This window comes from Gopherus flavomarginatus, chromosome 17, assembly GCF_025201925.1.
Source record: "Gopherus flavomarginatus isolate rGopFla2 chromosome 17, rGopFla2.mat.asm, whole genome shotgun sequence".
NCBI lineage: Eukaryota > Metazoa > Chordata > Testudines > Testudinidae > Gopherus > Gopherus flavomarginatus.
Genome location: NC_066633.1, coordinates 17,445,982 through 17,470,777, shown reverse-complemented (window position 1 = coordinate 17,470,777; position 24,796 = coordinate 17,445,982). Strand labels below are relative to the sequence as shown.

The following is a 24,796-nucleotide window of genomic DNA, read 5'->3' as shown; positions in this document are numbered from 1 at the left end:
AGTGGCGGTGGTACTGCTGCAGATCGTGATCGCGGCTTTTTGTTTTTCTTCTTCTTCTTTTTGCTGCTTGGGGTGGCAAAAACCCTGGAACCGGCCCTGTATGCAGGGGGATTTTTTTTTAATTAAAAAAGAGCTATTTTGCCCTTCAAATTTAAAGCCTTTTTTTGTGTGTCAGTGCTGCTCCTGTATTCATATTCGCTGAAAAATCAGCCCTTGTTAAAGGTTCCTAAGAGCGATGAGCCTCTTTACTCATCTGACACACAAGTGCAGGCTGATGCTGGATAGAAAGCCATTCATAGACCATTATAGATTTTTAAGAGCAGAGAGATGATTTGACCCTACAGAGGATCTGAATGTATAGAGTTAGGTGAATGCTGCAAAATATATATATATATATATATATATATTCCTTTAAATAAAAAATAATGGTTTTGTTTCCATGGCATCTGTGATCCCTTTCACTCATTTTTTTGCAAGTGTGTATATGTGTGTGAAACGTTTTTCACACAAATGGTCACCAAAACAGGAATTATTGTGAATGATCTAAAACAGTGGTTCTCAAATTTTTTTTCTGTGGACCACTCGAAAATGGCTGAGGGTCTCGGTGGACCACTTAATGATCTTTCCAAATGTTGTTTATACCATTAGCTAACTGCTGTAAAGTGCTTTGGATAAAAGCACTGTATTAAAAAAAACTATTACTAATAATTAATGTTTTTTGTGCTACAAATAAAAGCACACAACTCATATTTTAATCCCAGTAGACTTACTTTTCTAATGTGATAGATGTGCCCTCTGTTCCCCGCTGTGACAGCTCCCGAGGTGTGACTGTGTCTCTCCCTCTCTTTCCCACTGCAGCAGCCCCTGAACTGGGACTGAGAAAGAGGAGGGTTTCTCCTTGGCAGCCACAGCCCTGGAGCTGGGGAAAGTCACCTCTTTCTCTGGCCACCACAGCCCTGCACATCCCAAATTCCCCTCACCCCCTCTGATCACCCCACTGCCAGCTCTCACCTACCCACTATTCCCCCCACGGCCACCACCTCACCTTACATGTGCATCTTCTCCAGGGTCCAGGCATCTAATTAGTGCAGCCATGCCTGCACAGCTCCACTAATTAGGTGGGTGGCCCTTCATTCTCTCACGTGAGGCCATATCCACTAAAAAAATGGATTTTTTTAGTGGGAGCTATATCCACTAAAAAAATCTATTGTGAACAGTTCGCCCAGCTCTAATCATGTGGCTAAAACAAAATATAGGTACTCATGAAAAAAAAATTATATCAGTAAGCTCTTGATGGTGAAAAGAGAGTATGATCTAGTGCTTGCTTTTTTTAATTTTACATTTTCTGCTGTCACCGGTATTACAGGAATTACGTTTTAATTAAACATGTTTGGGAAGCTGAAATTTCAGGTAATGCTCTGATTTACTGTACTATAGATAAATAACTTCATAACTTTAGAGGATGATCCTCTCCTGTCGTATCCTCCACCCCTTACACTCAGAAGTAACAGATGCAAGGTCAAAACAAAAGCACAGAGCAGACACTGAGCGAAATGCCAGAGCTCGATAGTGGGCCACATCAAAACTCCGGATGCAAACATTCCCAAATATGGGTGCTAAAACACCAGAGTTCAATTGAAAATGTCACAAAATTGCAGGTGTTTAGTGCAGTGTGGGCCATTCCTTCCTCCTCCGAGCTCCCTAAAAGCAATGTTTATATGCATATATGCTGTGGTGAAATTCAGATTACATTTAAAACTTGACTTTACAAGGCACTTGAAAATATACCGTAAGGGACAATCCTGTTACATGGCACACGGACTAGATTATTATTACTACTTTTAATATTTGTATTATGCATGTACCTCAAGGTCCCAATTGAGATCAGCATTCCATTATGCTGGGCACTGTACAAATACATAGTCCCTGTCCCAGAGAGCTTACAATTTAAATACGAAAGATGGACCAATGGTGAAAGACCTTGGGCAAAGCCACCCTGCAGATCAGTAGCAGAACAGGGAACAGAACCCAAGTCTTAGTCCAGTGCCCTAACTACTGGGCCACATTGCCTCTCATGATCTAACTTCTTCCCATCTCTGCTTTCAGTCATGCTGCCCACAGGCTCTCTCACAGATTTACAGTTGGTTGCTCTAGTTGTAACGAAAGCATCAGGTATCAGTTTTGACTGCTAGTTTTTGGAAAAACTAGCTCAAAATACTATCATGTATAATTCCAAAATCCTCAGATGACAAGAGGCCCCATTCCCCCCAAGCTAGTCATGCTTGCCCTGTTGCTTCTGTAAGTGGAAGATATCAGATAAATGATCATTCTCAGAATGGAAAGTTCTTCTCCTAATTTGGTTGGTTTTGTTTTTGTTTTGAGGCGCCATTGTCGGGTCTGCGAATCAGTTGCTGGCCCAGTTCCTGGCAGACAGTCTTCTGGCATCACGGCAATCCCACTCTCAGCCAAAGCAGAGTGTTTTCCTGTGTCTGTTGGATGCATGTTTTACTGTGTTTTAGATTTCACTTTTGGACGCTTGGAAAGTTCCTTATTTTCCCCTAAGGATGATGAAAGGTATGTCAGCTAAGACCAGGTATTGTCCAGCAGAGGCATTGTCACTGAAGATAGGTTACTTTGAGCTACAGGAAGCAGTCAGTGCACTCCTTACTTTTATCACTGTACCTGAGGACTGCAAGAACATTGTCATTGGGCAAGAAATCTAAATCCAAATATTCGTAATGCTCAGTTTTTACTGATAGCCAGTCATCTGCATCTAGGTTCACCAGATGGAGTATGGAGAGCTCCTGAAATATCCTGTCATTGTCTGTAACTGATGCACACTGCTTGAATATTGTTTGCCTGTTGGTGCTGGAACAGGGTGTGAATAACGTTTGCTTGTTGGTGATGTTATTCACAAGCAGTTCCATCTTTAGGAAGATTGTGTTGCTTGAGAATTTGGTTAGATGAAAGTGCAAGTTGCAGTAGACCAAGTACAAGCCTGGCGTGTGGATCACCGGATCTCCTTTGCTGTTATACGTGATGTTTTGGAGAATACGATTGTTTGTCCACTTGAGTTTTGGACTATTTATTGGCTTTGACACTAGAAAGAAAAGGAGAATGAGTTAATACAATATAGCAATGTGATGTATAGTCTATTTAAACACACAAGTGAGAGCTTGCTGGACTTATCTGCTGGCAAATGGCAGCCAAATATTCTGTCATTCTTCCATAGAAGACACTAACTACTGTCCTAGGCCCACTAGACTTGAGGCTGAGAATTTTGAACACCTCCCTTCTCAACTTAAACCACTTGGCTGCTATCTACAGGTAGGCAGAAAACCCCCCAGCACAAGCAGATGTAGTCAAAATGTTGTCAGGAACATGTAGTGGGAAATAGTGGGACAAAGACATACTTTCATTCAAGTTTTGTTTTCATCATTTAAAAACAAAACATTTGGTTGCTGAAAACTTTTAAAAAATTATTTCATTTTCCCCACAAAACAAGCACTATTTTCATGGAAATGTCAATTTAGTCAAAAGGCCATTTTCCACCAGTTTTTTTTTTTTGACTGAAAATCTTCAGCCAGTTTGAGATATAGGCTCGCGTAAACTTGAATTAGCTGGACTCATTCACTGACCTGTCATGTATGCAGCCGCTTTCATAAATGAAGCATTCTGTAGGGTTGTAATAACAGCTTTTAATTCATTCTCTGGAGGAAACAAAAGATAAACAGCCATTGCAGTTTCATTTCCGTTAGAGGGTTTGCTATCTCCAACCCAAACCATCATGAACCGTTCCCTGTCCCAGGTAAAAAGTCCAAGTCCCATGGTCCTCAGTGCAGCATAGTCCTATTCTAGCTTCATTTCACTTTTTAATGAATGGAGAAAATTCATTCCTGATTTGACATTACTGAAGTCAGGGATGACTTTATCTCAGTATTGCTTTAAACTCATTCCGCTGATACCCAGATTGAATTCTTGTCAGCTGAGTATGTCAGTAAAAGACAACAGAGATAGAACTGGAAAATAAACCAAATATTATCCCAGAAATTCATTTACTGGGAGTTAATAACTCAATGTACTGGAAACATAATTGTCCCTATTGTACTGCAAGTGACTTAGCCGAAGTACCATTTTCAGAAGAGACTCGGCCTCTATGGGCATGTCTACACTTGCCATTTAAAATGCAAAAAGTCCCTTTTTTGTGGAAAAACTGTGGGAGCATCTACACTTGCCAATGACTTTTTGCTGCGAAACTCAGAAGTTTCACTGCAAAAAGAAAACCACTTCCACAAGAGCCGTACAGCTCTTACCGGTGATGCTTTTTGCAGTGATGTGCAAGTGAAGATATGTTCTTCCTGTTTAGCCTCCGGAGGATATCCCACAGTGCTTAGGTGACCACTCTGGCCAGCAGCTCTGCTGCTCTGATGCCAGGTAAACAGATGCCCACCCCTCCTCCTGTAAATCCCTGGGAACTTAGAAACTCCCCTTCCTGTTTTCTTGGCAAGGGCTCGCTTATAATCTGGCCAGGTGACAATACCTACTCCAGGGAGAAAACGATCCCCGGCTTGGAGCAGTGCTGAGCTACTGGAGCTGATCAGTGCTTGGGGAAAGGGGGCTGTGCAGGGACCCAGGATGCCCCACGATCATGCCGCCACTTCCCACAAGACCTATCCTCAGAATGGAGAGAGCTGCACTGTGGGATAGCTGCTCTCCATGCGCTGCTCTTATCAGCAATGGAAGTGCTGCAAATGTGAACACTCTCTGATGCCTGTGGAAGTGAGAACACAAACCAGCACTTTTCTTTCACCGGATCCCAGTCACCGGTGAAACAGACAGCGCAAAAACTCTGCAAATGTAGACATAGCCTAAGTCTCATTAACTTTCCAACTAACACCTGATCCACACACAGATTTCGTATGAGTATAACTATTTCATTTAGGCATATGTTTGGTTTTTTTTACTGATATAGTTATACAGGTGCAAGCCTTAGGACCCAGGTACGCTGGTATAAAGGTGACATACACTGGTATCCCTTCTTTCCCCTCCCCCATGGGATTACATTATAACAGTATACGCACATTTAACCACCCTAGCAAGTTGCACTGCTTTAACTAGACCAATGTAGTTAAAGCGGCACAGTTTTCTAGGGTAGACAAGGCCTTGCTTTTGAAAAGGGGATTTAGGCTCACACAGGCACTTTTGATGATTTTACCCTATTTCTTTATAATTAGAGAAACATTGATGGGCTCAAAGAAGTTCAGGAGAGTTTGATGACCTTCTAGATCTGAAGGCTGCTGGTTACGTCATACAAAACAATTTGTTGCAGATGTTTCTTCCTGCATAACAATAGTGAAAGACGAATTGGTACACACAATGCAAACACCTTCAATCAATCCAGGAACTGAAGCTGGGGAGGAATGGGGCACAGGGAAAGTCAGTAAAACCCAAAAAAAGATACTTGAGAATTTTACCATTAGCTCCTCAGACTCCTTTGCTATCCTTAAGCCTGGAACTACTATTTGCTCACTGTCATATCCTTAATCACTGGCCTATCAGCACAATCAAGCTGTAGACAGAGGACAGAAGGACTGTATAAAGAGGATTTAAAACTTTTTTGGTGGTTCATGAACTCTTGCAATAGTTCCCTGAACGTTATGAAACAATTGCTCCTTTTATATACCCTTCCGGAGGTTTTATTTCCATTATGCACAATGCATTTCCCCCACATCCTTTTCTCTGATGATGAGGCAATGAGAAATGGGTGATGTGCAATCGTGAAGCCGAGCGACTCAAATTATGCAATGGAGAGGTGATCTCATGCATACTGCGTGTGAACCATATGCTGCAGTGAGCAGGGCAATCTATTTCTGTAGCTGCTTTACCGCTGCTCAAAAGCAGAACAGGTCCCTCTACTGGGCAAAAAAGTGAAGCATAGCTGAATTCTGTCAATACAGCAGGGAGTGAATTCCACATTCTACCACAGTTTGGATACAGATGTTTGTAAGCCAAACCTCCACTCTTAACCAACGATCCTGTCAGCTCTTAGCCTCTTGCTCACCTGTTCCCCAATTCTCCATCTTTTATTGATTACTGCAACAGCCTTCTCCTTAGCCTTGATAAATGCAATCTTACCCCACTGCTATCCATTCAGAATGCTGCTGCAAAGACCATTTTCCTAGCCCGTCGCTTTGGGCATGTCACGCTTCTCTTTGAATAGGGACGGCTGGAGCTTTTTTTGCCGCCCCAAGCATGGCAGGCAGGCTGCCTTTGGCGGCACTCCTGCGGGAGGTCCCTGGTCCTGCAGATTCGGCAGCACGCCTGTGGGAGGTCCGCCGGTCCCGCAGCTTCGGCATACCTGCCGCTGAATTGCCGCTGAATTGTGGGACTGGCAGACCTCCCGCAAGCATGTCGCTGAAGGCAGCCTGACTGCTGCCCTCTCAGGGACCGGCAGAGCGACCCCGCCCCTGTGGCTTGCCGCCCCAGGCACGTGCTTGGAGCGCTGGTGCCTGGAGCCGCTGCTATCTTTGAATCACTCAACTGGCTCCCTCTTCTTTATCACGTCAAATAAAAGGTACTTTTCTTCACTTCCAAAGGCCTTCACAGCCTTACTCCACCCTACCTATCAGCTCTCCTTCACTGTGGATGATTGCCTCCAGTCTACCCATGCTGAACCCTCCACTGGACTGGTTCAATTTTCAAACAAGCCCCTTCAGGCTTTCTCCCATGCCACCCCTCGTGCTTGGGCATTGCTCCCCATTAACATCTACAAAGCTACCTCATTTAGCCCCCTTCATATCTCTCCTCAAAAATCTCCTTTGCTGTGATATCGACAAAAAACCTTGACACAATTTCAGCAGCTGGGGTGCTGGAACCACTGCCGATGCTGTCTCATTGGTTCCCTGCACTCATCCCCTCTGTCTATGACTGTTTCTTGTCTCTTGTTTTACACTGGGATTGTAAACTCTCAGGGAAGGGAATGTCTTTTGTTCTGTGTTTGTATAGCCCCTAGCATAGTGGGATCTTACTCCGTGTCTCCCTTACACTATGGTAACACAAATAATAAATAGTAATAATAACCCTTACGTTGTTATTAAGACAGAAAAATCCCTTGTCCCGTCCCCCTCCCCCCCCCCCGCCATAGTTTCCCTGACTGTTTTTGTTTATAAACTGGGTGTTATAAACTAGAGCACACAGGTCAGGAAATATATTTCAGTGCACCACTAATCACTTCCTCCAAATGGGTGAATGCTACTTTCACAATGTACATGAAAGCCCCATTGACTAAGTCACACAAAATTACACAGGGCGTAAGTAAAACCTCTGACCTTTAATCCAGATGTGGAGGGAGTGTTGTCTAGGGGCTAAACCAGGGAAATGGAAGTCAGAATTCCTGGGCTTTGTATCTGGATCTGACACTACAGAGCCAAATTTTCCAGGTGTAAATGGGCTTTAATGGAGCTGTATCAGTTTATACCAGCAAAGAATTTGGCTCAAGATATGCAGCCATATGCAAATCATTTCCACCTTTCTGTGCCTCAGTTTCTCCTTGTGTTAAACTGGCATAATACTTATCTACCTCACAGAGTTCTTATGAGGCCTTGTTAATGATAGGACCTGCTTCTGCTGTCAGTTACACCAGTATTAAATCTGGAGTAACTCCAATGAGATCAATAGAGTTACTCATTTTCACAGTGTAAATGAGAGCAAAATGTGGCCTCTGTGTAAAACTAGTTAAGATTTTCAGATAAAGTTTTGTGTAAAAGTGTAAGACAAGAGATCTTAATGTCTTGGTCTTAGAACATTTGCTTACAAGAACAGCCTGGCTTTTAAGTGAGAAGGTGGAGGTTGCCTGTCATTGCAGTGGGCAAACAGGGGAGCAGTTGAGCAGCTATAGCTAATCCTATTGGCTGGCCATTTGTAATGTTGCAATCTTTGTACTCATACCACCATTGGTCAGGCAGGTGACAAACACAGGAATGAATGAAATTAGATAACACTAAACATAGGACTGAGGCTGAGATTTTCAAAAGGGCCAAAGGTAGGTGACTGTTGTACACAGAAGGTCCGTGAGAGTGGGGCACCCAACTCCTCTGTTGTTGAACATCCTAGTCAAAGAAAGACCAAAGCACAGATTTAATCACATTGCATCATGCACTACTGGAAATTGCCCAGAGACTACAGTGATGAAGAGAGGAGAGAAGAGAAGAGAAGAGAAAGCTTTATGACCTATCCTAGGTACTTAAAATCTGCATCATGATGAAAAATAGGTTTTGGTAAGATGCATTCATACCCCTGGCCCCTTAAAACTTCATCTATCCTGCAGGAAGGTAGAGTCTGTTTGTTTGTTTTTTTATTTTTTTTATGGAAGCTCAGTGTTATGGAGAGAAATTCACCCTTCACATCAGAAAAGCCCCTGTAGCATTTAAAGCTCCAGCACTGCAGGTTCTATTGATCAAGCAAAGAATGGTGCCTTGAGAAAAAGAGCATGATCTTGCAAAGAGCTGAGTACCTCACTAGACAATCTCAGGACATTAAAGGCATCTCCCACGATCAGCTCTGAGCTGACGTGAGTGTACCTGGCCTTTGTAAGCCTGAACTAGCTTTCACTGACGTCAGCAAGTTTTAATAGCATTTATTTGGTGACATCAGCTGTGTTTCTGAGAAAACCAAGCATGGAAAAAAAAATCTGGTTGTAGAGAAGCATTTCCTGAGCTCAAGCTGCCACTAGGGTTGCTTATCACCATTTTTCAGTTTTGCTTCTCTAGTTAGTTATTCTGAGCAATTGGCCCAGTGCAAATCAGAGGAGTTCCATGAATGTAAAACTAGTGTGTGTGTGATCATAAACATGGGAAGATCAGTGTGTGCAGCTCTTAATTCGCTTACACACAATGGTGTAAATCAGGAGTAACACCACTGAAGTCAGTTGGGTTCCATCAGTTTTAAACCACAGTAAGTATGAGGAAAACCAGCGCCAGAGTCTGGAAACAAGGGTAAGGGAATCTTTGCTGGCTGCATTCTTGTCCCCTAAGCTGTGTGGTATCTGAAGGTCAAATACGCTGCAAACTTGAGGAGTGTCTGACAGTGGGAAAGAATCCCTAGGAGGAAGGTGCGCGGACTATTCTGTCCTGAAGATGCTACTTATGTCATGAGCATCTTAATATTTGTATGCCATTGCCACGGCTGCTTGAAGTAAGTTACATGTGGCTCCCAAAGGAACCTCTCCTGAGGGATGTGGTGTCTGCATGCTGAAAGACATGGAGAGAGTCACATAAGCCTAGTGTAGCTCCTTGGGGTCCAGATCAAAGGAGGCTCCCTGTTTAACATGACCAATAGAGCTGCTATGTCTATGGGACATGTGTCTCAGCTAGGCAACAGCTTCATCTGCAGTAACATTGAGAATCTGACTCAGATTCCACCAGTCATGCAAGAAGGAAGGTGCCTATAACAGGTTCCCAATGTTATTCAGTGGACTGTAGCTTCAGGACAGGAAGAATCTGAAGGCCATACGCATGCATTCAGTCTCTTTCTTTATGTCTTCACTACCCGCCGTATCGGCAAGTAGCAATCGATTGCTCGGGGATCGATATATCGTGTCTCATCTAGACAAGATATATTGATCCCCGAACGCGCTTATATCGATTCCGTAACTCCACCAACTAGAACGGAGTTGCGGAATCGACAGGGGGAGCCGCAGAAATCGATCCCACGCCGTGAGGACGGTGAGTAATTCGATCTTAGTTATTCACGTAGCTGAAGTTGCGTATCTAAGATCGATTTTCCCCCGTAGTGTAGACCAGCCCTCTGTCTCACACACAGAGATCATGGTGAATCTAGCCACCAGATGGAGCCCTCTGGCAACAGGATCAAGAAGTAAACAGGAGAAGACACTTAAATAGGATGTCTTGGCAGATGAAGTTTACCCTGATTAGGTATCAGAGTGATAGTCCTGTCAGTCTGTATCAGCAAAAGGAACTAGGAGTACTTGTGGCACCTTAGAGACTAACAAATTTATTTAAGCATAAGCTTTTGTGGGGTAAAGCCCACTTCATCAGATGCATGCAGTGGAAAATATGGTAGGAAGATCTACATATAATGACCTGCTGGGTGTCCTCATTGCTTCAATCAGCCTCTGTTTCCCCTCCCACCTTTTTGTTTGTCCTGTCTTTAGGGCAGGAACTGCCTTTCATTATGTGCCTGCATGGTACCTAGCATGAGGGGGCCCTGATCTCTAGGCTTTCTTGTAATATAAATAATCATGACGAATGAGAGATGGTGGCAAAATTTCCAGTGTAGCAATTCTTTGCTGGAAAATGCTGACTTTGTGGAATTGATACTTTTCATAGGAACACATTGATTCAGTCAAAACTTTCACCAGAAACTAAGCTGGCTGAGGCAGTCTGTTTGCCTGGTTTCCTGCTATCTGAGCTTCTTGCCCGGCTCCCCAGGCTCCTCAGCATCCCAGCTGGTGGGACGTCTTGTATATCACAGGCTATTCAAAATATTGAGCCGAGTAGCTTGGCTTAGACGAAAACATCTCTTCTGCAAAAGCATCCAGTCCTGATTTCAAGATATCAGGAGATGGAGAATCCATCACTTCCCTTGGTAGTTTGTTCCAATAGTTACTCACCTTCACTACAATTAAGAGGTGGTTTGTTTCTGATTTTAATTTGTCTGGCTTTAACTTCCAGCCACTTGTTCATGTTATGCCAGACATATTGCATTGGTGGTCACGTAGCGACACCTGGTTTGGAGGTAAACTGTAGGACCCGCTTAGCATTTGCAAGTCCAGACTTGCCACCACCCAATTTTTTCTCCTAAAAGCAAACAGAGGAACAAACAAAACCTATAACTGGGGACTAGGAAGCTATCCGAGGGCAATACCAAACCTGTCTGTCAAATTCCATACTAAAGTCCTGGCAAGGTAGCTTTCTCCTCCCCACATTACATATACAAAGTCACTGACTATGACTTGCAAAGATAGATCAGTAAAGTTGCAGTCTCTCCATCTCTCTTAGTCCAGACAGACTCCTTAGTAATTGACTACCATCATGAGACTGGATTCTGCTTCCTCTTACATTGTTGTTACCCCAGGGTAACTCCAGAGTCTTCAGTGAAGTTGTACCGGATTTACTCTGGCGTAAGAGAGACCAGATTCAAACCCATAAGACCAAATTGTGCTCTTACTTCTATTGGTATAAATCTGGAATTATTCCACTGACTACAAGTTTATTCTGATTTACTCTGGCATAACAGAGATCAAAATACGTCCTCTGGTCTCTAATCACTCAGCCGCTAATGAATTTCAACATCTTACTTCCAGGCAAACAATGAAGTATTTCCTGGTATACCCCAGGGTCAATGAGAGCAGAGTTTGGTGCTGTGTCTTCATGATCCAGAGAAAAACAAGAGGAATCGGCAAGCTGGAGACACAGAACTTGAAGGGGAATGATAGATGGAAAGGTTTGTGGAGCCCCAATATCTGACTCTCACCAAACAGCTTCTGACAGGCAGAAATCACTTGTTAAGCAAAATGGTAAATGCATGCCAAGAACCGTGGAAGGGATTTCACAACTGCACAGACTACATTTCAGGAAAGATTTATTTTATGGTGATCTTATATTTTTCCCTCTGTTGCTTGTGCCATTCCATCGAATATGGAAAAGCGATTTAGCGATGCTTCCTTGGCACTTTTTCAAACAAACATATAATTAGTTGGCAAAGCATCCCTCTCAATTAGATGCCATTAGATGATTTCAAACCTATTCCTGGAGGATTGACAGCTGAGTAAGGAATATGTACACCTGAATAAATTTGCTGTTAAGTATCCATTGGTATTTAGTTAATAATATGCAATAGGATGTAAACTCTAAATGAAACATGAGATGAAAATGTAATGCATGTTTTTAGAATCATTCAATCAACTCTAGAAAGTAGCATATGTCTATCCCATTGTGAAGTTGCCTGATGATACATTTTTTAATTACTTGATCTGCTATTTTTTCCACTGCACTCCTGCCTCCTTCGGGACACAGAGGGGTAGAATTAAGGTTGCACCGACAACCATAAATCTGGCATTTCCTAACTGTTGACTACTTGACTTTACAACATAACTAACTGTATCTGAATGTAGCTTTTTATATGTAATACATATACGTGGCATTTCACCCCCTATATAGAATGTATATTTACACTAAAGCCACTTTACTCCAATTGAGTCCTGGAAAGGGGCTTTAAAGTGCACACAAATCCCACTTTGAGTATGTCTAGGGAGTGAATGGGAGTGAATGAAATGACAGCTTGTAAGCTCCCTGAGAATGCACATTCCTTCTGTCTGACAGTCCCCCAGTTATTCGTGCTGAGAGAGAGCAACTGGCAGGAGCTGGCTGGGAAGGAATCAAGGTTTCAGTGTGTTTATTTAGAATCATGGAATCATAGGACTGGAAGGGACCTCAAGAGGTCATCTAGTCCAGTCCCCTGCACTCGTGGCAGGACTAAGTATTACCTACCTGACAAGTGTTTGTCTAACCTGCTCTTAAAAATCTCCAATGATGGAGATTCCACAACCTCCCTAGGCAATTTATTCCAGTGCTTAACCACCCTGACAGGAAGTTTTTCCTAATGTGGAACCTACACTATTCTTGCTGCAATTTAAGCCCATTGCTTCTTGTCCTGTCCTCAGAGATTTACAAGAACGATGTATCTGCTTCTGCCTTGTAACAACCATTTATGTACTTGAAAACTGTTATCATGCTCCATCTCAGTTTTCTCTTCTCCAGACTAAACAAACCCAATTTTTTCAATCTTCCCTCACAGGTCATGTTTTCTAGACCTTCAATCATTTTTGCTGCTTTTCTCTGGACTTTCTCCAATTTGTCCACATCCTTCCTGAAATGTGGTGCCCAGAACTGGACACAAGAGACCGGCTGAGGCTAATCAACGTGGAGTAGAGCAGAAGAATTACTTCTTGTGTCTTGCATACAACACTCCTGCTAATAAAAGAATAAGTAAGAAATCTACCTTGCGCCACAGAGAATTGTATTGTACCATCAGCTTTGGATTAATTGGTCGCCGGTTTTGTTGCACCTGATTTTCGTCAATTCCTCTGTCTATGGTAAGCATCCACTACTGCAGGTCCCTCTGCCTCTTACTAATTAGGGCTAAAGCCTCAGATGGCTGTAAATCAACATCACTCCAATGACGTCAGCGAGGCCATGTCAACTTACAATTGCCAAGGCTCTGGTCCTCTCAGTGTCTCTTTTAGTCCCTATATTCACACTGCCAGGGCTTGCCTTTCCTTCTCTTGGTATAAAGTTTAGAAATGGTCCAGCCTTGGCTGATGATGTTTTGCAGAGCTTCTGAGGGCATTTGTAAAGCTTACTGAGGTTCTGATATCAACCTCTGTTACTCTGGTGTGAAGCCAGGGTAGCTCCCCTGAAGCCATTACTCTGGATTGGTACTGGGGTGACTGAGAGCAGAATCTGGACTTCAAGGATCTAATCTTCTCTTTACTCAAACCTGGCTGTGTAAATTAAAACCTTGGGTTATTTCCAGAGAGATTCAATTTGAAAATAGTAAGAAGCGATGAGACATTTATGATGCCAGGAAGCTTGTGATGGCATAGTTGGCACAGGAGGGCAGTTTGGTATGCTGGATAGTGTATGTACTTGGCCAGACACTGCTCTGAGTTACCTCTGTGTAAATGCTGAGTAAGAGAAAGGATGATCTTGTAATTAAGGAACTGGACTAGCACCCAGGTGTTCCTGGTTAAACTCTTGACTTTGCCACATGCTTTCTGTGTGACCTTGGGCCTCAGTTTCCCCATGTGTAAAATGATAATGGTAATGATGCTTTCTTTCTCCTTGGAGATGGAGAGAAATTCATTAATATTTGTGAGATGCTGAAACACTTGGTGATGGGGGCCCATCTAAGCAAATGGATAATTGCAGTGAAACCAGCAATTACTCCAGTTTCACGATGGTTTGAGCTAAAGCAGACTCTTGGACCACTGTATACATTATTCTCATTAGAATTGTCCCCCCCTCTGTGCTCTGTTTTTCCCCACGTATTTCTCCCTCTGCCTCCCTTGATGCCCCATTTTTCACCATCCTCCCACCTACCTCCACCTCAACTCTCCTTCTTTCTTGCGTCCTCTCCAAAGCAGAATGTGAACCCGGTATTGTTTGAAGTCATATCAGCCCTGTGAACCCAGTGGTTTTGACATGAATGCCAATGACCCATCCCTAATAAAAACAGGGTAGAATGTGTCTCTGAATGCAGGACTGAGCCATCCACGTGCTACCTTATAATCAGATTAATGTTCACATCCTCTGGCAAAAAAATATACCAAAGACAAGATGTGCTTGTTATTTGCTTAGCTGTGCACTGATTTCCGGAGGCACCGAGTAACTTGTAAACTTTTTCCACTGGCTCGGCTTTTACAACAAGAGGAGAGTTTGGGTAAATGATTAAGAGTTGCGTAAACAGCTTTTCGTCACCCTGGGTGGCATTTACATTATAAACAGGCAAATTATACTGATATCAGTTACAGGTCTTACCTCTCCTGAGTGTACTTGTAATTCCGTCCTCGGGAGGAGCCAGACCCTGAAAGAAAAGGGAGCCGATATTTATTCTAGGGCCTCTGAATATTTGTGTTCAAGGTATAGAGTGGTTTCAAATTATGTTCTATCACATTCTGTCCCTGAAGAGTGAAATTCAACCTGAGCAGCAGACCAGCACAAGGCCTTATCCCTCACTTATGTCCCATGATGTCCTACAAGCAAGAGGTAGTTTATTTCTAATTTTAATTTGTCTGTCCTCCAATTCTGGCTGCGACTAGAACCAGAAGTGCTGAAATGAAAGGCTCTTCACTCAGTGGCCACAAGGGGGGAATACCTGAAAATGTCAAGGGAATATACTTGACAGTGGGCTAAAGTCTGGTGAGTCCTGCAATGGTTAGCTGGGGGAAGAAAGAAAGGTCAAGAGTAAATGGTATTACTTGGTCTGATTCTGTAAATCTGTCTGAAGCACAAGGATCAGCCTTGTGATCCCATCCATTCCTCCAATCCTGAGGTGCTAGTCCGAAATGTCTATGAATGTTGTTAATATAACACCCTGGCCAACGGTGCCTGTAACCCCCTTCTGTGACTGACCCACAGATCAGCTGCTACTGCTCTCATCTAAGTCACTTCCTCCTTTAGTCCAAATGGTAGAAGTTTGTACTATGTAGCTAGAGCTCTATTTAGGTACTTATATGACCCTTCATACTGTGATATCTGAGGGCCAGATCCTCAAAGGTAGTTAGGTGCCTAATTCCCAAAGGAAACCGGTGGGAGTTAGGTGCCTAAATGCCTCTGACTATCTTACCCTGAGTGACTCACAGCCATTAATGGATTTTACCTTCTAAGGATCCTTGTGTGATGCGGAAAAATGCTATCTCCATTTTACAGCAGGAGAACAGAGGCATGAGGTAGAATGGGTGACTTGGTCAAGATCACTGAGAGAGGCTGAGCTGGGAATTAAATGCAAGTCTCTTGTGCTTCAATCCAGGGTCCTAGCCATTAGACCATCTTTCCCACTATGGGACCCCACAACCAAGGAGTCAGAACATTAAATCTCAGTGCAATATACTCAGTTCTAAGAAGAGATGGGCGCATTTTTGCCACGTGAAGAAGGAAACTTTGCATCTACAATTACATTTCACATGGGATGTCGATTAATTGCCGCTAACTCACACGATTAAGTCAAAAAGATTAACTGAGATTAAAAAAATTAATCACAATTAATCGCACTGTTAAACAATAGAAAACCAATTGAAATTTATGAAATTTTTTTGGATGTTTTTTCTACATTTTCAAATATATTGATTTCTATTATAACACCGAATACAAAGTGTACAGTGCTCACTTTATATTATTATTTTTATTACAAATATTTGCACTGTAAAAATGGTAAACAAAATAAATAGTATTTTTCACTTCACCTCATGCAAGTACTGTAGTGCAATCTCTTTACTGTGAAAGTGTAACTTACAAATGTAGATTCTTTTTTTGTTACATAACTGCACTCAAAAACAAAACAATGTAAAACTTTAAAGCCTACAAGTCCACTCAGTCCTACTTCAGCCTACTTCTCAGGAGAGAATTGTATGTCTCCTGTTCTGTTTTACTTGCATTCTGCCATATATTTCATGTTGTAGCAGTCCCAGATGATGACCCAGCACATATTCATTTTAAGAACACTTTCACAGTAGATTTGACAAAATGCAAAGAAGGTACCAAGGTGAGATTTCTAAGGATAGATACAGCCTCAACCCAAGATTTAAGAATCTGAAGTGTCTTACAAAATCTGAGAGTGACAAGGTGTTGAGAATGCTTTCAGAGGTCTTGAAAAAGCAGCACTCCGATGCGGAAACTACAGAACCAAAACTAGCAAAAAAGAAAATCAGCCTTCTGCTGGTGGCATCTAACTCAGATGATGAAAATGAACTTGCGTCGGTTTGCTCTGCTTTAGATCATTATCAAGCAGAACTCACCATCAGCATGGACGCATGTCCTCTGGAATGGTGGTTGATGCATGAAGGGACATATGATTCTTTAGTGCATCTGGCAAGTAAATATCTCGTGACGCCGGCTACAACAGTGCCATGCGAACGCCTGTTCTCACTTTCAGGTGACATTGTAAACAAGACATGGGTAGCATTATCTCCTGTAAATTGTAATGAAATTCCTTTGTCTGAGCAATTGGCTGAAGTATGACTGCGTGGACTTATAGGCTCTAAAGTTTTACATTGTTTTATTTTTGAATGCAGTTATTTTTTGTACATAATTCTACATTTGTAAGTTCAATTTTCATTATAAAGAAATTGCATTACAGTACTTGTACTAGGTGAATTGAAATATACTATTTCTTTTGTTTTTTAAAAATATTTGTAATAAAAATAAATATAAAGTGAGCACTTTACACTTTGTATTCTGTGTTGTAACTGAAATTAATATGTTTGAAAATGTAGAAAACATCCAAAAATATTTAAATAAATGGTATTCTATTATTGTCTAACAGTGCGATTAATCGCTATTAATTTTTTTAATTGCCTGATTAATCAAAATTAATTTTTTTAATCGCTTGACAATCCTCCTTTTCACTAAATGGAATCAGGCAATGGTTCCACAGCTGTTTATAAAGAAGTGTTTTGCAAAGCAATTGAATCATTAGCATTAGAGCGAGCCATTCACCTTTCAAGCCTTTCTCTGAAATGGAGGTTAGGGGAAAAAATTTATAAATCTGGCAACTCATAGTTTGCTGTGCAGATGGGGTGAAATTAAAATGCAGTCAGAATGGATGGAAAATAACAGGTACTAATGCATTTTCTTTCAAGAATAATTGAGTAGACACTCAAATAAAACTTTAGTGCTTGCTTCTAAACGTTATTGGGTACAGGCTTTTTTTTCCTTTCCCACAGCAAGAAGATTCAGTTTAATGCTCTAATTTGAAATTTAAAGCATTCCCGTCTAGGTGCTCAAAGAGATGAAATTGTACTGTACAGGCCTGGGAAAAATTCATTATAAATCTGCAATGGCTGTGTGTGCGGGTGATGAATGGTCTCAGTCATAACAAGCAGACTGATTTGCGTTTGCTTCATTAGAGAAAATGATAAGCCTGTGCCAGGGAAAATCAGCGTTTAAAAAGTGCTTTTATAAGAAAAAACCTTCTCAAAGCAAATCCGCCTGATGTCTCATTTGTCATCTAATCAAAATCATCTTGATAAATGGCTTTTTGCAGACCCCTTTCCCTGGGAGAAAACCTGCAAAGGTCACATATCCCCTGACTGGAAAGGAACGATACCCATAATAATTAAACAACCACGTAATAACAAATGACAAGGTGTGAGGTTTACTGTTGCATCAGATTCCAGAACATGGCCTGCAGAAGATATAAGTAGGGATGGACCAATGAGCTTGGAAAAAGAAGCACTCTTTTGCCAGATTCTATGCCTCTTTTTAAAACTGAATTTGAACGCAGGGCCAAATTCAGCTAGTATAAATAGGTGTCACTTTGTTGAATTCAGTGCACTTGCACTGCCATGAGCCTGTTCTGAAATTCCTTTCTTTCTTTCTTTCTGTTCAGATAACTTTTTTCAGCCACTTGTGAATATCTCAACATCCAGACTCCAACCAGCAGGGCCGGCACTTCCATTTAGGCAACCTAGGTGGTCGCCTAAGGCACCAGGATTTGGGAGGGTGGCATTTTGCCACCCTCGGTGGCAATTCGGCGGCGGGGGAGTCCTTCCGTGCTCTGGGTCATCGTCGGCAATTCTGCGGTAGGTCCTTCACTCAATCTGGGACCCGTCGCCGAAGTGCCCCAAAGACCGGGAGCGCGGAAGGACCCCCGCCAAGGGCGCCAAAAACCCTGGCGCTGCTCCTGCCAGCCAGAACCTACCACACTGAACTGTCACCAAAATCTCCCATCTGGGCCCACACTTGGAGAGAAAATCTATTGTTATAAGCAATTTGGCCTACATTTGCAGACCCAAGTTGTTTGAATTCAGTATTTGGGCTAAGATTCAGCTAAGCATCCCTATTTACAGGTGTGGTATTCACCCTAACTCCAAATTCCCCAGGATGAAATCCTGAGCATTCGACCTTAGTGGGATGGTTTGCTATTGATTTAGCTGAAGCCATGCGTTGAAGCCCCACCCATTTGAGATTCACCCTTGAATTGTGAAAATACAGGCTGAGTATCTTTAGCCCCCTTAGGATTGAAAGTCCATTTTACCTGCATTCACTGAAGTGTGGGATTGGTCTTATAAAATCCATGTAAAGGCACTTAACTAACATAGTGCTGTACAGAGACATCAGGACAGCATCAGGAGGTTTGGGGTGCTGAGCCTACGCCACTGGAGTCATGCACACTCAGCAGCTCTGAAAACCAGGCTCCGGGGGGAAATCTTGGGCTTATCAACATCAGTGGGAGTTTTGCCCTAGGATGCCACCCTACTTAAACAATCTATTATTAAAACAACAACAGTTCCGCATTTTTCTGCCTTGATAGGAAAATTAATGAATGAGTCCCAGCCATTACAGCTAGCCTCTATAGTCCCACAGGGCCTATAAACAGCTACCTAATTCTTAATATTTGGATATACTTGTTACAGCAGAGGCTGTAAAATCTGCATCCTGGCTGCACCAGCATCATAATTCTTCATACTTATCATCTGAGGACCTCAAAGTAGGTGAGCATCATTACTCTCATTTTACAGATGTGGAAACTGAGGCAGGGACAATTTAAGCAGCTTGCCCTACCTTTCACATAGTCAATGGCAGAACTTGGAATAATGACCCACATCTCCTGGCTCAAGCCTCACACTTGACCTGAGACGGGGCATCATTACAAATGCAGGCATAACTGCAAGGGAATGATTTTAGTGCTGGTGAACGGTACCAGCCTCCCAGCCTAGGACAGTGAAGGATACTGTTTAACCATAGAAAGGTTACAGCATGGGTTTGAGCAGAAGGGTCTTGCTGCCATCAAGATGCCTTAGTCCTGTTTTGCAGGGTTCTATTTTAGGAGTCTATGGCTCATTTTCCATAGTATGCAGTTCTTGCTGTCTCTGCCAACTTTGCCCACCAGAGGGCATTCTTTAATGCAAATTGCAACATGTCCAGGTAGGAAATAGAGTGACATTTCTAGAAATCATGTTGGACAGTGTAAGCCATCGGATAGGAATGACTTTTGGTCTGTACTGAGCTGGGCTGGATTCCAGCTGGTGAAATTGTTCAAGAATTTTAACTGTAACAGGTTTCAAAACTAGATCATTCCGTATAATTACTGGGCATATACGTATAAAACTTTACATCATTGCTGTAAGAGGGCTGAACAGCTCTGGGGGAAAAGCCAAACCAATCAGGTTAGAAACCTGAGCATTTAGAAACCCCTGAAATGTCCTCTCCCTGTGTGTAGTTACGATGGCTGATAAAATACAAGCGTGGGGATAAATGGGGTCTACTATTGCTATGTTCATGGCAACATTTTGCTACAACCTCGTAATTTAAGGCTGCCGCTCCATAATAATTATTGTTTATATCACACCCTCTGCCCGTGTGCATCAATGAGTATATACCTACAGCTGCAATGAAACGGAGACATCTCTGAGGTGCAGGGCATCAGCCTCTCACAGCTGCAATCAGAAAGGGAAATTTTGTCCAAGGCCCTGCCATGGCAAAACCTTTCACTTTTATGAAAAACAAGATCTCACCTAAAAGAGCGAGATACAATAAACTGGAAGATGGTCAATGTATCTCTAGCAGAAGCATGAAGAACTGAGTTGACTCTGTCCCAATACATAGTTCCATGGAGTCTAAACTTACACTGCTAAGCCATTGCCTCTAGAGAAGTGGGTGTGAAGATGATTTTTTTTTGGTGCGCTATGAAATGCACTAGGATGGATTGTTATTTAACGGCATTTGTATTAGCTCCAGAGAGATGATTAGATTTATAGGTGTTTGTTTATTGTGATCTTCCATGTTGTATAATCAATGTTCAGGGCATCTTGCTTTCAGGTCTGCAGAGCTCCTGTGCTTTTTTATTGAATTTCACCTTATGTAAGAGCCTTAAGTCTTAAATTTTTAGTGGAAATTTGTTAAGAGGGAGATTTTCAACAGCATAAATGAGGGATAGGCAGCCAACTTCCATTGATTGTCAACAGGCATTGGCTACCTAACTGCCCTGTGTGCCTTTGGCAATCACCCATCAATCCAGCTGAAAAAGACTTTAGAGAAAATCAAAACAGCTCATAGGTCTGATCCAGCAGCATGGTTGGGTGCAGCGTGTCACAGGACTGAGCCCTGTGAGCCATGTGGGTCCGATGATGAGAACTTCCGAAAAACACTTGCATTGCGGGGGTGCATTAAAGAAAACACCTAGACTAGAGGATCACCTAACTCAACAGCAACAAACTTAGTTCTCAGAGGAGTTCCTGCCCCTTCTTACACTGAGTGTGAGCACGAGGGAGGATGCATGTTCCAAATGAGAAATGCATCCCACTGAGGAACTGCTCATGGGATGGCACAGTTCATCATTTGGGTTGAAGGTTAATCACTTCCCCATTGAGGGAGAGTAAAGGGACCACAGGGAGATGATTTAGGCATGTGAGTTCATCAGTATCTTGAAAGCAAGACCAGGAGACACATTCCTTACTCCCTAATTCCCCTTTGCAGAACAAAATTGCATCATGATTCTCTGCATCACACGCCTGAGCTATCAGCTTGCTGCTTTCTCCTTTTGCAAGCTCAGTTTCCAAAATGAACAACCTTAATCCTTCAGCATCATTCCTCTGTCATTTAGTTTAACAGCAGGGATAAATTTAGTGGTAATAAGCACTACTGGAACCAACCTTATGTGGGATCTCTGCAGTAATTAACTAATCCATGATTGTAGGTGTTTCCTTAGTGTCCCATTAGTTGATTATTATGTTAAAATACCGGAGTCTCATTCTGACCACGCTTACACTGGTTTTACATAGTGTAACAACCTTGATTTCAACTAGGTGACATCTTATGGACACTGATGTAACAGACCCTGAGGTTTCATTTTTAGGTAAATTCCAGATAGTTCCACACACACTCGATTTAGTAAATCAAGAGACAAGAACAAGATGGATAGCATTTTTCAGTCCAGCTTTCACCCATAAATCTGCGTCTTTAGCTACTTACTGTCGTTTCCGTTCTAATAGGTGCAGTGGGGCATCTTCAGAACTTGGATTTTTAATAAGATTTCTAACCCAACTGTGTGCAAGCCTGGCTCCACTGAAGGCAATGGCAAAACTCTCACTGATTTCAATAGCTTCAAGATTTTATTCACTATGTCCAGCTGTACAGAGAAATATAACCCCATCGCCCCATCCTGAAATACACCATTGGCTCCCCATTCATTCCAAGATCCAGCTCAGAGCTGTCCTCTTTTTTTTTCAAATACTCCGCAGGCTTGTTGACAACCTACCTCAGAGTTCCTCATTTTTCTTGCTCCTTATCTGCATTTAGCACTAACCTGCTTTCTTGTTCCTTCCCTCAAACTTGACACGAGGTTCAAGAGCCTTATCCTCTGCAGCTTATGCTAGTTTGGAACGGCTTCTCTGCATCCCTCTACCTCCATGTCCTCTCCATTGTTTTCCAAAGCCAATCTGAAAACATCTATCCTCCTCCCTCACTTATGTCCCCTTATGTCTCTCTCCGTCCGTTAATGAGCTTGAAATCTGAATGCTTGCAGGAATGTACCATGCAATGCCTTTGAAGAATTGCTTCTCCCTATGCCACACACTTTGCAAACTACCATTACTTGCAAATACATGGTGTCATACACAGTGGTTCCTTCTATCACGTCAATCAATAAAGAATTTTGGCAAAGCATCACAGTACTATAAGAACTGCTATGGTGGATCAGACCACAAGTCCACCTAACCCAGTGTCCTGCCTCTGATGGTGGCCAGAACCAGAAAGATTAGAGGAAAGTATGAGAACCACACAGTAAAAACCTCATTCTAGGCACTCCTGATGGATTATGTCCTGGAGCATGAGGTGTTCTATTTCTCTTGTGTGGAAGATATTGTGCACAAGAAACTAGTATTTTACTTAGAGAAAATAAATAATTTCTTTATAACGTTGCTCTCTTTCTCTTAGTTTGTTTTGCCTTTATCTTCCTAGTCTACATTTTTTGTGGGGTGATGACTGAATCTCCAGTTGCAAGAACCCTTTTAGAGAGCAGGAAGGAAAAAGAGACTGAAGGAGAAAAGCTGGCAGTGACTTACCTTCCTCTGAATGATTAAGACCATGATGGTTGCTAGAGCAAAGACGAGACACACTGTGAGGGAAGCTGTGGTGAAATAGAAGTATGTTTTGTTACTCGCACTGAGCCTCCTGGAAACACTGGCTTCAGTCATGGTCATGGCTGCTTCAAGAGAATCATTCACCTGGAAAAGTGTTTTCTCTGGTGAGGAGCACATTCTTATATAGTCCTCAGTGTATCACTCCGTATCTCCCCTTGATCAGATTCTCATTCGCAGCCCATCTCCACTCCTAGCAGGATTTTCCCCCTTCATCCTGGGCTCATGTGATCTGGAAAAAAAGCTTCATCATTTGTCGTTCGAAGAAAAAGGGACCTGGGGGCGTGAGGCAGGATGCAGCTGTGAAGAGGGGAAGGAGCTTCATGTTCTTGATCAGGGATTTTGTGAAGGCAGCTTCTCATGCTGCACCGGAGGTTTCTGATGTCAGAAGGTGAATGGTAACCAAGGTTGGTCCCCCCCTCCCCTTCCATCCTCTTTCTGTGAAACTGAGTGCAAGGCAAATGCTATTTCACTTCCTACTCAACTCAGTGACAGTTCAGTACAGTAAATCACCCCGGCTGGTATTTTCCTGTTTCACAGTGTAGTTCCTTCTCATTCTTAGTCAAGCGATGTCGGACTGTGATCTCCTTTTCTCTTCTGGAAATCTGGGTCCAGGTGTGATTGAGCCAACACGAGCTTGGTGAACATCAGTCCTGACATTGGAAACATTGGGCGGGATTGTCATAAGTGCCTACATGACTTAGGAACACAAGCCCCATTAAAATCAGTGAGATTCCGGCTCCTCAATCGCTTTAGGCATGTCTACACTGCAGTTGGAAGCGTGCCTCCCAGCCTGGAGAGACACACACACTGGCTCTGCCTGAGCTAGCATGCTAAAAATAGCAGTGTGGCATTTACAGCATGGTGGCACAGCAGATTCAGAGCTGAAAAGACTTTGCTATGGCCTGACAGAAGCTTGGAGGAACTGTTGGATGGACTCCTTTCATGATGGAATCCAGAGAAATAGCTCAGGTAGGAAGATGGCTGCCTAGAAAAGAAGGGTAGTTTTGTGTTGAATGAAGTAGACTGTGTTTCAGCAAAGCCAGTTTTGATTCCAGTGAGCTGTGGCACACCACACAGTCCATCTGTGCCTCAGTTATACAGCTATAAAATGGGGACAATAATGCCTTTTTGCTAGCCTGTCTATTTAGACTATACGCTGTTTGCACTGAGACTTGCTATTACTGTGTACAGGACCTGGCACAATGAAGCCCCAGTCTTGGTTGGCCTTTAGGCACTACTGTAATAAACGTGAGTAAGAGTAATACAGCTGTACCGTAGTACATATAATCATTCGAATAGGCGGGCACACAGATCCGATGCTGGTGACGCTTGTATAAGTAGATAGATTAATGAAGTTTGGTGGGGAAAATGGCTGGACATCTTAAGTCAAATTCAGCCCTGGTGAAAAGAAGCACAATGCTCATTGAATTGTTTCCCAACCGTTTTCTGCGCTGAGGTGAACATTGGCTTTTAAACCACTCCTTACATTGGCATTAAACAACTGCATTATTTGGCCAAGTCATTCCGTCTCCAAGATGTTTTCAGCAGTTGTCCAATAGAATAAAAGAGAAACAGCTTCCTCTATGAACGTTCCTTTTCCTGGTACCCATTCAACCTCTGGCAACTTCTTGTAGAACTCTGCTGTTAGGCCTGGTCCACACTACAGCGTTAAATCGATTTAAACAGCGTTAAATTGATTTACCCCTGTAACCGTCCACACTACAAGGCACTTTAAATAGATTTTAAGGGCTCTTAAAATCGATTTCTGTACTCCTCCCCAATGAGAGGAGTAACTCTAAAATCGATATTACTATATCGATTTAGGGTTAGTGTGGACGGAAATCGAAGTTATTGGACTCATTCTTTTACTGAGCTACCCAGAGTGCACCGCTCCAGAAATCGATGGTAGCCTAGGAC

General features: G+C 42.6%; 1 protein-coding gene across 1 annotated transcript; it reads right to left on the bottom strand.

The window, feature by feature from the left end:
- Positions 1 to 1,077: 1,077 nt before the first annotated feature.
- On the bottom strand, positions 1,078 to 23,289 carry TNFSF8 (TNF superfamily member 8). The gene is made up of 4 exons (XM_050926432.1): positions 22,802 to 23,289; positions 14,559 to 14,604; positions 3,639 to 3,710; positions 1,078 to 3,100 (listed from the first exon to the last, which is right to left on the bottom strand). The coding sequence occupies exons 1-4, from the start codon at positions 22,994 to 22,996 to the stop codon at positions 2,640 to 2,642; spliced, it is 774 nt and encodes a 257-aa protein (XP_050782389.1). The 5' UTR covers positions 22,997 to 23,289; the 3' UTR covers positions 1,078 to 2,639.
- Between the last annotated feature and the right edge of the window lie 1,507 nt (positions 23,290 to 24,796).